The following is a 15,239-nucleotide window of genomic DNA, read 5'->3' on the forward strand; positions in this document are numbered from 1 at the left end:
ATGAATAGAATGTGGCAAGAGTGACTGTTTAAGTCCCAAGACTAGGTCATAAAGGGTACATGGCTGTCCCTTTCTCTCCCTCTTTCTTGGATCACTTGCTCTGGGGTATACCGGCTGCCCTGTCGTGAGGCCATCTAAGCAGCCCCATGCAGAAATTCATGCAGTGAGGAACTGAGGACTCCTAGCTATTCCCATGTGAGTGAGTCATCTCAGAGGCACATTATCTTGGCCTGGCCAAACCTTCACAAGACAGCAGTTCTGGCTAACGTCATGACTACAACCTTAGGACAGGCTAGAACCTCCCAGCTAAGCTACTCCTGAATTCCACAGAAACGAATATATAATTAATGTTTATGGTATTAAACTACAGAGTTGGGCTTCCCTGGTGGCACAGTGGTTGAGAGTCCGCCTGCCGATGCAGGGGACACGGGTTCATGCCCCGGTCCGGGAAGATCCCACATGCCACGGAGCGGCTGAGCCCGTGAGCCGTGGCCGCTGAGCCTGCGTGTCCGGAGCCTGTGCTCCGCAACGGGAGAGGCCACAACAGTGAGAGGCCCGTGTACTGCAAAAAAAAAAAAAAAAAAAAACTACAGCGTTTTGGGGTAATTTGTTACACAGCAATAGATACCCATGGTCTCACACCTGGGGAATGAGTTACTTCACCTTCCTGGACCCCAGTTTCCTCATCAATAAAGTGGGGATGTTACCTATTAGGGCACAATTCTCCATGGTCTTTCGTGTTTCTACATAGCCTCTGAACAAAGGCACTGGCTTTTCAAGGATATGTGTATAACAAACAGCCTTGGATGACAGAGACAGTTTCTGCCTCCAGAGCCAAGGGCAGGCAGGCTTTCTGCCCATTTGTTAAAAAAGATTCAAGCCCCCTAAGCTCAGAGTTCTCCATAATACCACCCACTGCACTCTGGCTACTTTTACTGCTCTGAGAAATAAAGCCCTTTGTCTCTGACCCAGGAGCCTCATGTCTTTTGCCAGCATCCATGAACCACGGCAGGCTCACCTGTCATCTTGCACAGGAAGGAAAAAGCCCAGGCCCTTCCCAGTTCCTGGCATTGCCATCCTCATCGGGCTGCTCTGCAGACTGCATGAGGTGACCCAGGCAGAGCTCCTGGCACGTGACAAAAGTGCTCAGTAACTGAACTCATATTCTTGCTGCTGTTGTAAAAACCCACCTTGATCGCCTTCATCAGCGTTGTCATCGTCGTTGTCGCCTTTTAGGATGACATTCAGGGAGCTGGTGTTGTTATCATATACCACACAGTGTTCCACACACTCCAGATCCACAGACTCCGGGATAAGATATTCACCCGCCCTCTAAAGAAACCACAAAGGAAGGCTGCTGGCAGGTGGGTCCAGCTGAACCCGTATTCCCTGCACGCCAGCACCGGGAGGAGCCAGAGCTAGGACGGTGTCCACCTCCCTGACTACACACAGGCACGGGAGCGCTGACAGTGGACAGAGAGTCTGCTGAACTCCAAGGACCTGCCACACCCATATTCCCTCCTGGGGGAAGCTGACCACAGCTGACCGGGCCAGAGATAACTGCCGGGTCAAAGAACAGTGGTCTATGGACCAGCCCACAGCCCTTTAGGTGCCCTGGCATGAGTGCTATGAGAGCAGTCGTGGCCACCTTAACTAATGACATTCTCTGTCTGGGGGAGAGTGTTGGCATTGGGGACCGAATCCAAACTCTGCCATGAAGAGGGCAGTGAGCAGAAGGCTTGAATGCACAGAAGTCATAAGCAAGCAGGCATCATGAGGCAGGCTGTAAGCTCAAATGGAAGCTCTGTGAGAGCAGGAACTTTTGTCCCTTTATGGCCACTGATGTATCCTGAGCTTCCAGAACAGTGCCTGGCACACAGCAGGCCATAAATATGGTTAAAGGAAGGAATGGGCAGACAGCAGCAATGAGGTCATGAGGAGGAGCTGGGGACTGGCTGAGTCATCATTATGCTGGACCACAAGGGCAGCAACAACAGGTGTCTTCTGCCAAGGAGGGGATGACCTCTCCCAGTACCAGAACTGCCCAGGACTCCAAAGGGTGTCCCAGAGCTCGGGAAGGCCCAGCTGGTAGCAGCAGAGAGGTGGGTCTTCACTTGTTCGCAATGCTTCCTGAAAGCCCCCACTACTCAGGGGAACCTGAGCCTGGCTCTGTCCCTTGTGACCTGAGCTGACTGTCGTAGAGGCCCTGACAGAGGACATTCAGGTGGGATAGGACGAGTGTGCATCTACTGTACTGCAAGGCAGAGCAGTAAGGCCCCTGGAAGTACAGACCCAGGACGTTCTCCAGGATTCTAAGGAGAGAAATCATATTCGTCTAACAGAATTGGGAGACAGGTGGTGCTCAGAGGACGAGCAGGACTTAGACAGGTGACAATGCGGGGGTAGAAGGCTCTGGGTATGGAGAAGAGCATGAGCAAAAGGGGAACGGCGAGAACAGCCCCTAGAGGCTTGAGCAGGTGGGAGCACAGGAGAGTTGTGGCCCAACATCCATTTTCACTTAATAAACATTCGCTGAGGACTCACTTTGCACTCACACTGTGCTAGGTTCTGAAATACGGAGATACAAAAAAAAAGAAAAAAACAAAAAGGGAAATGCCCGAGTTGGCCTGGAGGACTCAGAAGGGTCTCATGGGACAGGAGGCATTTGAGATGAGACTGTGAGGGCAAGTGGAAATTTGCCAGATGGACAAGGGCTGGGGGAGCATTCCAGGCTGAAGGAACAGATACCCGTCATTCATTTTTAGTTAACAAATAGGTCCCAAGCACCTCCCAGATGCCAGGGACCAGAGTGAGCACCCGGGATACAATGATGAACAAAGCATACACGTGCTTTGGGTCACAGAGAGCAATGTGTCCAAGGGACCACACATATTGTCATTTCCTAGATTGTAAGAGACCATTGGTTGTAAGATGCACCACCAATTTCATAACATTTGCAATCAGGAGTCTACACAGAAGGAGAGGTGTGTTGGCACATAACGCTACTTCAGGCAGGGCGGGGAGCAAGTGGTCCTGGGAAGACCTGAATCGGTGATCTAAAGCCCAGACCTCCCTCCTGGGCCCTGCTGCTCTCTGTGTCCCCTGCACACTGGGTTCACCTTCTCAGACCACTTTGTCCTGAAGCCTTAGTCACGACCACCAGCAATGTCAGACTCCCATCCTCCAAACCCCACCACCAGAGCAGCCTTCCCTAATGCCAATTCTGATTTGCTGTTTTCTTCCCAGGCCAATCACCGTGGCCAGGGCCTGGATCCTATTCTAAGGAGCACCACTAGACCCCCCATGATTTAAGCAGAGAGAGGAGGAGTTCCCCTCAAAAAAGTGGAGGTGCCAGGCAGAAAAACAACAGATGTTGTGGCCACATTCATTTTCGGGGGAAAAGACTTTGTCACTTTAAGGTGCAAATCAATTGTAGGATATATTCCAACCTCAGAAGTGTTAAAATACAAGGACAAATGAGCATCTTAGACCCCAGGAAACACGGCAGGACAAGGTTGTGGAGGTGTCAGGGGAGAGTGGAAGCATGCCGGATGAGGCTGGAGAGGGAGGTGGAACCAGATCCGGTGTGTGAACACCGACTTGGGGGCTGTGTGTCCTGCTCATGCTGGGGTTCCCTTCCAGCCTTCAGGCCTGTAACCTCCTGGCCAGAAAGTAGGGGAGGGGAGGTGTGAGGTGTCAGCCTGGCCGAGGGGCTGAGGCAGAGGGAATGCCTCTTTTCCAGAGCCGGGGGTACTGCCGGAATCAAAGGAACACACAGATTTGAGAGGTGAGTTGGAAGCTGAAAGCCATACAGGACGAAGGGGCTCTGAATCAGCTGCAAAACACCAAGGAAGGCCTGAAATGGAGATGAAGAGCTAGAGTATGGAGCCAGAAAACTGAAAATCCAGAGAGGAAAAAAGCAGATAATGACACACTAGGGCAGGGAAAGGGAGGTGTTAAGAGCAAGCTTATCCCAGAAAAATACTTGAGGCAGGGCACAGGCTCCCTGGCCAGTTGTGTGGGAAAGGGCCAGAGGTGGAGTGCGCAGCAGCACGTGGCAGTGGGAACAGGGAGAAGGGGGAAATATTGCAAGACAGAATTGTGGAAGTAAAATTGACAGGATGGCTAACTGCATGTGGACAGCTGAAGCTGTAAGCTTGGATGAAATCTCTGAAGAAAGTATACTGACCAACAGATATACAAGAACAGGGTAGTGGTTTCTTCAGGCGGCAGCAGGAGAAAATGAAGCTGAACCAAAGAGGTAGAGAAGAAACCAGGGAAGCAAGGGAGAACCTGGACGTCAAGGAAAGAGAATGTGGTCAGGATGGGAGGGGTCAAGGTAGAGCCCAAGTGAAGGCTGCCATGCTCAGCAGTGACCAGAGAGAGAAGACTCCCTATGGGACTGGAGGGAAGGGCTTCACTGCAGGAGCGAGGCCGGTGACTGCCTGCAGGGCCCAGGCATTATAAAAGCTGGGCCGGGAATAGGAAGACAGGATGGAAATGGAAGGGAGGGTAGGGAAGGGGCTTCTGTCTCTGGGTTATACTAACTATTTCTATGGCTTGTTGTCTGTTGCCCAAGTAGAAGAGATGCTCCATGAGGCAGGGAGAATGAATTAAGGGCATCTTATATTCTGTTGTATCCCCAGGGTCTGGAACATTGCCTGGCAAGTCAAGGAATTAAAGCAACATTTGCTTAATGAAGCTGTTGACCGTGGGGGGCAGTGGGGAGACCTTAAGGAGTGTGAAACAGTGTAGGAGACCCTCATGGTGGACGCACAAGGGCAGTCCTGTCTCTGCCGCCCACAGTGTCCAGTAGTAAGTGCTGCCTCCTGGACCTCGGACACAATCTCCCATTCTCCGCCCCCCCCTGTAAGGTAGCCCCAGATTCTGACTCTGCCCATATACCTTCCTCACAAGACGGGCTGTAATCACATGGCTTTCATCGTACTCCCGTTTGGAACGCACATCTGAAAAGGAAAAGTATTTAACTAATAACTGCACTTGCAAAGGAACACATGACCAAACTAGAGCACTTACATCAGCATTAACATATATTTGTTTGGCAGTTAGGCAACACTTGTCGTGAATTTAAAATTCAAAGCGTGTAGCTGTCCTATTCTAGGCTGCCCATATAACTCCCCTGCCCCCTCATATCCACACCCATATCCCCCCCATAAGGAACAGTGAGACTCCGCATCTATGATTTAGGGGAAGTTCTCTCTGAGGTCAAAAAAAGCAGGGAGGGGAGAAATCAAAGTCAGGGTAGCCTCATACTAAATGCTCCATGGAATTTTAAACAAATTCAGACTCTAGAGCCTAAGAGTTGAGGTTCTAATGCCCCTGTGAGGACAGAAGTTGTGGTACTGATGTCCTCTAAGTTGGGAGGAACATGGAACATAAATCCTAAAAAGAACCGTTATGCATAAATCTTAAAAAGGACTGTTATCAAAAAAAAAAAAAAAAAAGGACTGTTATCCAAAATACACCAAGGATTCTTAAAATACAACAAGAAAACAATCAACTCAATTTTTAAAATGGGCAAAAGATATGAACAGACACACCATACCAAAGATAAATGGCAAATAAGCATATGGAAAGATGCTCCACATCATATGTCATCAAGGAAATGCAAATTGAAACACGAGATACCACTACATGCCTATCAGAATGGCAAAACTTCAAAACACAGAACACCAGATGCTGGTGCAGATGCAGGGCAACAGGAACTGTCATTTGTTGCCGGTGGGGATGTAAAATGGTACAGCCATTTTGGAAGACAGTTTGGCAGTTTTTAATAAAACCAAACATTCTCTTAACAGCAACTGTGCTCCTTGGTATTCACTCAAATGAGTGGAAAACGTATGACCGCAGATGCTTATAGTAGCTTTTTCATAACTGCCAAAACTTGAGAGCAGCCAATATGTCCTTAAGTAGGTGAGCGGATAAATAAACTGTGGTACATCCAAATAATGGAATATTAATAAAACTGAAAAGAAAAGAGCTATCAAGTCATGAAAAGATATGGAGGAAAGTTTAATGCATATATGTGACAGAAGCCAATCTGAAAAGGCTTCATTTCACACTGTCCGATTCCAACTATATGACATTCTAGAAAAGGCAAAACTGTAAAGATCAGTGGCTGCCAGGGGTTAGTGACAGAGAGGGATGGACAGGCAGAACATACAGGATTTTTAGGTCAGGAAAACTATTCTGTGTGATATTATAATGATGGACATATGTCATTATATATTTGTCAAAACCCACAGAACGTATCAATACATCAACCCTAATGTAAACTGTGGGCTTTACGGGATAATGATGTGTCAATGTAGGTTCATCAACTGTAACAACTATACCACTCTGGTTTGGGATGCTGACAGTTGAGGAGGCTGTACCTGTGGGGTGTGGGGGGAGTCAGGGGTTATACAGGAACTCTGTACTTTCTGTTCAATTTTGCTGTGAACCTAAAACTTCTCTAAAAAACATCTATTTTTTTTAAAAAGACATAAGCAAGCACTAACCACAAAAGAAAACATTGATAAACCTAATCCTATTAAAATTTAAAACTTCTCTTTTCATTAAAATACGACATTGAGGGGACTTCCCTGCTGGCACAGTGGTTAGGAATCTGCCTGCCAATGCAGGGGACACAGGTTCAATCCCTGGCCCGGGAAGATCAACTAAGCCCGTCCGCCACAACTACTGAGCCTGCACTCTAGAGCCCGTGAGCCAAAACTACCTAGCCCACGTGCCACAACTACTGCAGCCCACGTGCCTAGAGCCCGTACTCCGCAACAAGAGAAGCCACCGCAATGAGAAGCCCGCGCGTCACAATGAAGAGTAGCACCCACTCGCCGCAACTAGAGACAGCCCGCATGCAGCAACGAAGACCCAATGCAGCCAAAAAATAAATAGATAAAAAATTTAAAAATACAACGTTAAGAAAGCAAAAGGGCAAGCCAGAGACTGAGAGAAAATATCCCTAATACAAATAACTAAGAAAATCTCGTATCCAGAATTTATAAAGAACTTACAAATTCAGGCATCTGAAGGTACCTTCATCTGAAGACACCTGTATTATGAGACACATTTAGAAACAGCTCAAGACCACATCCCTGGGCTGACTCCAGCCCAGTAAGGTGCCTGCCTGAGGAAACTCAAGGCTTCCAAAGAACTACCTGAAGATAGGGCCCCTGTCTCCCAGGCCCTGTGGAGGGTAAGAACCTAACTCGGATAAGCACCAGTTAGTAAACCCCCCTGGGTTTCACATGGTCCAACTCCCATCCCCTTTTTGTAGTTTTTCACTTCCCTGACTGAGCTCCACTCATCTCCCTCCCTACTCCCTCACTCTTCCTTTGAAAGGCCCAGTTGCCTCTGTGCAAATTGAGGTGGAGTTCCATTCACACTGGACTCTTCCCTATGGCAAGGGTATACTACCGATTAAACTCTGTGTTCACCACTCTGATTAGTGTCTGGCTTTGTTTATCTTTAACATAATTTAACAACAAAAACGAACAAACTACAGTATAGCTACATACAACAACATAAGCGAAACTTAATCATATAATTTTGAGCAAAGGAAGTCAGTGACATGGTCTATATGGCTTAAAAACAAGTGAAACTGAGTATAGTATATTATAAGCTTGTTTCACTCATAAATATAGCTGCGAAAATCTGAAATGAATAGGAAGCTAAACCTAACCGTGTTCACAAAAAATAATATAACATGATCTAGTAGGAATTCTGTCATACTAGAAAATAATACTAGAAAATCTTTAAGATATTAAAGAAGGCACTTCTCTGGTGGTGCAGTAGTTAAGAATCTGCCTGCCAAAAAGTTAAAAAAAAAAAAAAAAGAATCTGCCTGCCAATGCAGGGGACACGGGTTCAAGCCCTGGTCCGGGAAGATCCCACATGCCGTGGAACAACTAAGCCTGTGCGCCCCAACTACCAAGCCTGAGCTCTAGAGCTCACAAGCCACAACTACTGAGCCTGTGTGCCACAACTACTGAAGCCTGCAAGCCTAGAGCCCATGCTCCGCAACAAGAGAAGCCACCGCAATGAGAAGCTCACGCACCACAACTAAGAGTAGCCCCCCGCTTGCCGCAACTAGAGAAAGCCTGCGTGCAGCAACAAAGACCCAAAGCAGCCAAACATAAATAAATAAATAATTTTTTAAAGATATTAAAGGAGAAAAACTATGTTCATTTTAACAAATTAAGAAAATTTTCAATTCATGTCATGAAAAAAATTCTTAGTACATTAGGTATATATGGTAACTTCCTTAATGTGATAGGTAAATTACTCAGTATCTACAGTAAACATCATACTGATTGATAAAGTGAGAAACAAGACAAAATGCTCACTATCACTGTAACAGAGAAGAACAAACCTGACTCCATATTGGATCTATTCCTTTATCTCTAACCTTTGTGCTCTGCTGCCTGTGCTTAGTCATGCTGGCTCTGCACCTTTGTAAAGGAATGTTGCCTACAGCATGAAATATATATACTAGCCCTTTCTCAAGGTTCTGACTCCCAGGCTTGACCTTTAAAAGGTATAACATTTGTCTTGTTGGAGGTTTACAGGAACATTGTGACCAGACCTATGTGGACAGCTGCAAGAAGAAAGGATTATTACATACCCTCTGGAGTCTGGCCAGCACCAAGAAGTTTGCAATAACCAGCCACATGCCCTCCCCTTTTAGTATAAAAGGGGCCTGAATTCTAACTCAAGTAGGATGGTTCTTTGGGACACTAGTCCACTATCTTCTCAGTCTGCTGGCTTTCCAAATAAAGTCACTATTCCTTGCCCCAACAACTCATCTCTTGATTTATTGGCCTGTGGTGCAGTGAGCAGTACGAGCTTGGACTTGGTATCATCACTGTTCCTTTTTTTTTTATAACATATTTATTGGAGTATAATTACTTTACAATGGTGTGTTAGTTTCTGCTTTATAACACACTGTTCCTTTTTAACACTGTACTGGAGGGCAAAGGGTATAGCAATGTAGTGAGACTTAAGAATTGAAACAGAAGAAATAACACTTTTGTTATAAGCAGATAAATGATTGTTTTACATAAAATCCAAGAGAATCACAAACAATTAGCATTAGTAGGAGAGTACATCAAGGTTGCTAGATACAATATATTTTAAAAATCAATAACGGTCTGAAAGTGGAGAAAAAAGAGAATGTTTTAAAAGAGAAAAAGGCTTATAGTAATGTCTCAATGATCCAAGTGTCTACCAAAACTTGCAAATCAGCAACAGAGACTAAAGAGATGGATGTGCATACCAGCAATGATTCAGAAATCCTGTAAAACCAAGAAAAGTTACAAGAAAATAGAAGCTGAAGCCCATTCCATAAATGATCCTGTGAATGATGAAAAACCTATGACAAAAAAGAAAAAGAAAAGCTTTCTACCAAAATAGTCAGGAAGTGCCAAAGGGTGACAGCAAAGTAGAGGAGAATAAAAAGAAAAGTACCTGCATGAGAAAAAAAAGTAAAATGATAACTCTGGAAAGTAAATCAAGTTAAAAAAGCAGCAAGACTGCTCAGAAGGGGCCTGCTCGGGTGAAAACAACTCCTTCTACAGATCTTCTTCTTTACATGGGGCCAATTTCCAAAAATGTCTCCTTTCCAAAAAGATAACAAAAAGGAAAAGTCCAACATGCAGAGTGAACATAAAGTAAAATGCAGCATCTCTAGGAAAGTGCAGGTGCACAGGGTCTCCTACCACCATCACCACTGCAGCCAAAGGAAAACTTAAAAGAGGAGACGTCAAAAGACCAAAAATTACTCTCCAAAGGGAAGAAAACAGGCTCCCCTTCAGAAAATAGCAGCAGAAGGGGCAGATAAGAGTCTTGCTGGTTTTGCTGCCAGTATAAAGGAATCTACTGGTACTTCATCCTCTGAATAAAACCTGAATTTCACCTAGAGGGTGAAATTTCAGATAGTTAACAGGCTGACATTATGCACTGTAAAATGGAAAATGATCAGAACACAACAGAGAACCTCCCTGGTAAGAACTCAGCAGGTGGAGAACCAATTTCACCACTGTTTCTTCTCCCACCAATAGAAAAATGTGGAGCAGTGTCTAGAACCACACTGACATCACCTCCTGTTACCATGTCAATAGATGAGTCTCAGGATACTGATGAAGATGCATGCATCCACAGTCATGATGGAAGTGACCTAAGTGACAACATGTCAGAGGGTAGTGATGATTCTGGACTGCACAGGGCTCAGCCAGTTCCACAAGAAACTAGTAGAAGAAATGCAAAGGAAGTCTTGGCAGTCTAAGGGACTGAAGGAGATTTTGTTTGTATCTTCTATGCTTCTTTTTTTAGAAAAGAAAAAGATCACAGCAAACATTTCAATCATCCTTTGGTTAGTGTACACGTCCTTGAAAAAGCAGCTAAAGGGAGAAGTAATTAAACTTTGGACAAGGCTTTAGTTCCTAGTTTGTATATCTATTACATTTTATATTCATTCACAGTAATAGACAATCTTTTATTTTGAAAATTGCTTTGATAGTTTCCGATGTTGATTTTTAAGTGGTACTCTTTTCCTTAGGACTTTATGTATACCTATTGATTGTTGTATAAATTTTAGCAAATCCAAGGGAGTTAGTACGCTAAACCAGCAGACATCTAATCTGTTAGCTCATGCGTTTAACTGAAATGAGGAGGCCAAGATGGCATTTTATTGCCTTGTGCAGTTACAACTTGTTTTTCCCCATGTCTATCTTTTCCTGTTTCACCTTAACTTATTCTCAGTTCCTTGTTTAGCTCTATAAAAATTGGCATACTTAATAGCAAATTATTTGAAGAATTTGCCTGCTTTATATAATATTAACACTTAAAAAATTTTTAGAGATGATAAGACATTTAAATTGAAGTAAACGTAAACCAAAATGTGAGAAATGGAGACCTGATTGAAACAAAAAGGTGTTTATTTGGGCTTTGTTAGGACCGCGGCCCAAGAGACACCGATTCAAGAAGCACTTGAAGTGTGTTCTGCCAGATTACAAAATGGGGGAGGCTTATAAAGGGCAAAAAACTTCACAAGGTTACGTACATTGTTTGTCAGGAATCAGAACTGGAGTTGGCAAGAAGTAAGGGTGCTTGTTAAGCAAGGATTGGTTGGGGATTGAGATGTTTCATAGTTTCAGTGCGGGAAGAGGGGGCTCAGACTTTGATACTACAAGGTTGAAGCTAGCAGCTGCTAGCAGATACTGTTTTGAAAATGGCTGGTGGTATCCATGAGTTTTATATGGTTCAGAAAATTCAAGCTCTCAGTGATGTAGGAACATGTCTAAAACCACATCCACGTGGCCACCCAGATCCATTTTGGATGCCTGAACTCCACTTTCACTTTTAAATGATCTTAAATATGTCAAAAAGTTTTTCCAACAACTGACATCCAGGCATTTATTTCCTGAGTTTTGATCAGTATTTCTTATTTGGGTACGTTAATCACCATAAAAACAGTGATTTTGATCCATTTTTGCTGTTGTTGCTGTTGCTGCTGCTATAATGGCTTAAGATGTTGCATATTGTCATAGTTTTAACCTATGTAGTTTTTTCTAGAAATAACATGTGTTGAACAGCAACACTTTATACCTATATACACATGTTTACTCTGGTCTCTTTGGAGGAATGCTTTTAGACTATTTGCAAAAGGTCATTTTTCTTTGCTGCAATTATCTTTTGCAGAATATTAGTGTGTGCAAGTTTGAGCAATGAAAACACGAAATCTGCAAGTTCAATCCATTGAACTGATTTTCACATCCTTTCTCTATGCCAGAGTCTGTATTTTGTATGCTACTTATTTTGAATGGATGTAGTAAATTCACAGCTCTCAGCTTTTATTTTGCAATAACTCAACCCCTAGGCTCTATAGTGAAAGGATTTTCATCTCAAATACCAGCCATCAGTAATTTCTTTTTTGTGTTTGTTTCTTTTTGGCCTGTTTTGGTACAGCTACTTCCTAAATGACAGTGTTAAGTCAGATATTTGAGAAAAACGGTTGGTGTCTATATGGCTACTCAACTGAATAAAGAACTCTAAGTGATATTTGGAAAGTGCAAACCTGGAATGAGGAGACATGATTATTCCTTCAAACTATACAGAATCTCACTTGTATAATAGCTACCTATGGCTTCAGAATTTCACAACAAACTCAGGATAAGAGAGACAGTATGACTGCTGGCAGACCAGCTGCAACTTCCTATGAACACAATGAAAAAGACTAGTGAAACTCAAGTACATTCTAGATTAAAAATCCACACTTTCCCAGGGATCTCCCAGTACGTGTCCTGGTTGTCCCATTGAGACAGGCTGGAACCTGGGACCCTTTGCTGCAGTACTTGCACCTGGACAAAAGTCTCCTCCAGCAATAAATACAAAGAAACTATAAGGGACTAAAAATAACTACATGCATGCCCAGTTGGGAAAATTATGAACAACAAAATACAAAAAGACCAACAACCCAACTGCCACTTCTGAGGAGTTGAGAGCAAAAGCAGGGTGCTACACATGTACCCTGCACACAGCACTACCAAGGGGGTGGGCAGACCACCTTATTATTATAATTCAAATATATACTCTCTTACTGACAGAGTTGACACAAAGCAGAATTACAAGCCAAATATAGAAGATTGGTTCAAGATGGCAGAGTAGAAGGATGTGCTCTCACTCCCTCCTGCGAGAGCAACGGTATCACAACTAACTGCTGAACAATCATCGACAGGAAGACACTGAAACTCACCAGAAAAGATACGCCACATCCAAAGACAAAGGAGAAGCCACAATGAGACGGTAGGAGGGGTGCAATCACAATAAAATCAAATCCCATAACTGCCAGGTGGCTGACCCACAGACTGCAGAACACTTATACCACAGAAGTCCACCCACTGGAGTGAAGGTTCTGAGCCCCACGTCAGGCTTCCCAACCTGGGGGTCTAGCAACAGGAGGAGAAATTCCTAGAGAGTCAGACTTTGAAGGCTAGTGGGATTTGATTGCAGGACTTCGACAGGACTGGGGGAAATAGAGACTCCACTCTTGGAGGGCACACACAAAGTAGTGTGCACATCAGGACCCAGGGGAAGGAGCAGTGACCCCAGGGGAGACTGAACCAGACCTACCTGCTAGTGTGTTGGAGGGTCTCCTGCAGAGGCAGGGGGTGGCTGTGGCTCACCATGAGGACAAGGACACTGGCAGTGGAAGTTCTGGGAAGTAATCCTTGGCGTGAGCCCTCCCAGAGGCCGCCATTAGCCCTACCAAAGAGCCCAGGTAGGCTTCAGTGTTGGGTCACCTCAGGCCAAACAACCAACAGGGAGGGAACCCAGCCCCACCCATCAGCAGACAAGCAGATTCAAGTTTTACTGAGCTCTGCCCACCAGAGCAACACCCAGCTCTACCCACCACCAGTTCCTCCCATCAGGAACCTTACACAAGCCTCTTAGATAGCCTCATCCACCAGAGGGCAGACAGCAGAAGCAAGAAGAACTACAATCCTGCAGCCTGTGGAACAAAAACCACATTCACAGAAAGATAGACAAGATGAAAAGGCAGAGGGCTATGTACCAGATGAAGGAACAAGATAAAACCCCAGAAAAACAACTAAGTGAAGTGAAGATAGGCAGCCTTCCAGAAAAAGAATTCAAAATAATGACAGTGAAGATGATCCAGGACCTCGGAAAAAGAATGGAGGCAAAGATCAAGAAGATGCAAGAAATGTTTAACAAGGACCTAGAAGAATTAAAGAAAAACAAACAGAGATGAACAATACAATAACTGAAATGAAAAATACACTAGAAGGAATCAATAGCAGAATAACTGAGGCAGAAGAACAGATAAGTGACCTGGAAGACAGAATGGTGGAATTCACTGCCATGGAACAGAATAAAGACAAAAGAATGAAAAGAAATGAAGACAGCCTAAGAGACCTCTGGGACAACATTAAACGCAACAACATTCACATTATAGGGGTCCCAGAAGGAGAAGAGAGGGAGAAAGGATCCAAGAAAATATTTGAAGAGATTATAGTTGAAAACTTCCCTAGCATGGGAAAGGAAATAGCCACCCAAGTCCTGGAAGCGCAGAGAGTCCCAGGCAGGAGAATCCCAAGGAGAAACACACCAAGACACATAGTAATCAAATTGACAAAAATTAAAGGCAAAGAAAAATTACTGAAAGCAACAAGGGAAAAATGACAAATAACATACAAGGGAACTCCCATAAGGTTAACAGCTGATTTCTCAGCAGAAACTCTACAAGCCAGAAGGGGGTGGCATGACATATTTAGAGTGATGAAAGGGAAGAACCTACAACCAAGATTACTCTACCCTGCAAGGCTATCATTCAGATTCGATGGAGAAATCAAAAGCTTTACAGACAAGCAAAAGCTAAGAGAATTCAGCACCACCAAACCAGCTCTACAACAAATGCTAAAGGAACTTCTCTAAGTGGGAAACACAAGAAAAGGACCTACAAAAACAAACCCATAACAATTAAGAAAATGGTAACAGGAACATACATATTGATAACTACCTTAAACATGTATGGATTAAATGCTCCAATCAAAAGACACAGGCTTGATGAATGGATACAAAAACAAGACCCATATGTATGCTGTCTACAAGAGACCCACTTCAGACCTAGGGACACATACAGACTGAAAGTGAGGGGATGGAAAAAGATATTCCATGCAAATGGAAATCAAAAGAAAGCTGGAGTAGCAATACTCATATCAGATAAGATAGACTTTAAAATAAAGAATGTAACAAGAGACAAAGAAGGACACTACATAATGATCAAGGGATCAATCCAAGAAGAAGATATAACAATTATAAATATATATGCACCCAACATAGGAGCACCTCAGTACATAAAGCAATTGCTAATGGCTATAAAAGAAGAAAGCGACAGAAACACAATAATAGTGAGAGACTTTAACACCTCACTTACACCAAGGGACAGATCATCCAGACAGAAAATTAATACGGAGATACAAGCTTTAAATGACACAATAGACCAGATAGATTTAATTGATATTTATAGGACATTCCATCCAAAAACAGCAGATTACACTTTCTTCTCAAGTGCACACAGAACATTCCCCAGCATAGACCACATCTTGGGTCACAAATCAAGCCTCAGTAAATTTAAGACAATTGAAATGATACCAAGCATCTTTTCTGACCACAACACTATGAGATTAGAAAAGAATTAC

General features: G+C 43.9%; 1 protein-coding gene across 6 annotated transcripts in view; it reads right to left on the reverse strand.

Annotated features, from left to right (window-relative positions):
- Positions 1–15,239, reverse strand: part of STYXL1 (serine/threonine/tyrosine interacting like 1) — a 63,488-nt gene that overhangs the window by 28,367 nt on the left and 19,882 nt on the right. For 5 of the 6 annotated variants that reach the window (XM_060032270.1, XM_060032274.1, XM_060032271.1 and 2 more), the window contains 2 exons: positions 4,906–4,967; positions 1,191–1,332 (listed from right to left, as the gene is read on the reverse strand). The exons of the other annotated variant lie outside the window; for it this stretch is intronic. In XM_060032270.1, the coding sequence (XP_059888253.1) occupies positions 1,191–1,332; positions 4,906–4,967 (204 nt within the window). The remainder of the gene's footprint in view (positions 1–1,190; positions 1,333–4,905; positions 4,968–15,239) is intronic. 6 annotated transcript variants of the gene reach the window in all.

This window comes from Delphinus delphis, chromosome 15, assembly GCF_949987515.2.
Source record: "Delphinus delphis chromosome 15, mDelDel1.2, whole genome shotgun sequence".
NCBI classification, from domain to species: domain Eukaryota; kingdom Metazoa; phylum Chordata; class Mammalia; order Artiodactyla; family Delphinidae; genus Delphinus; species Delphinus delphis.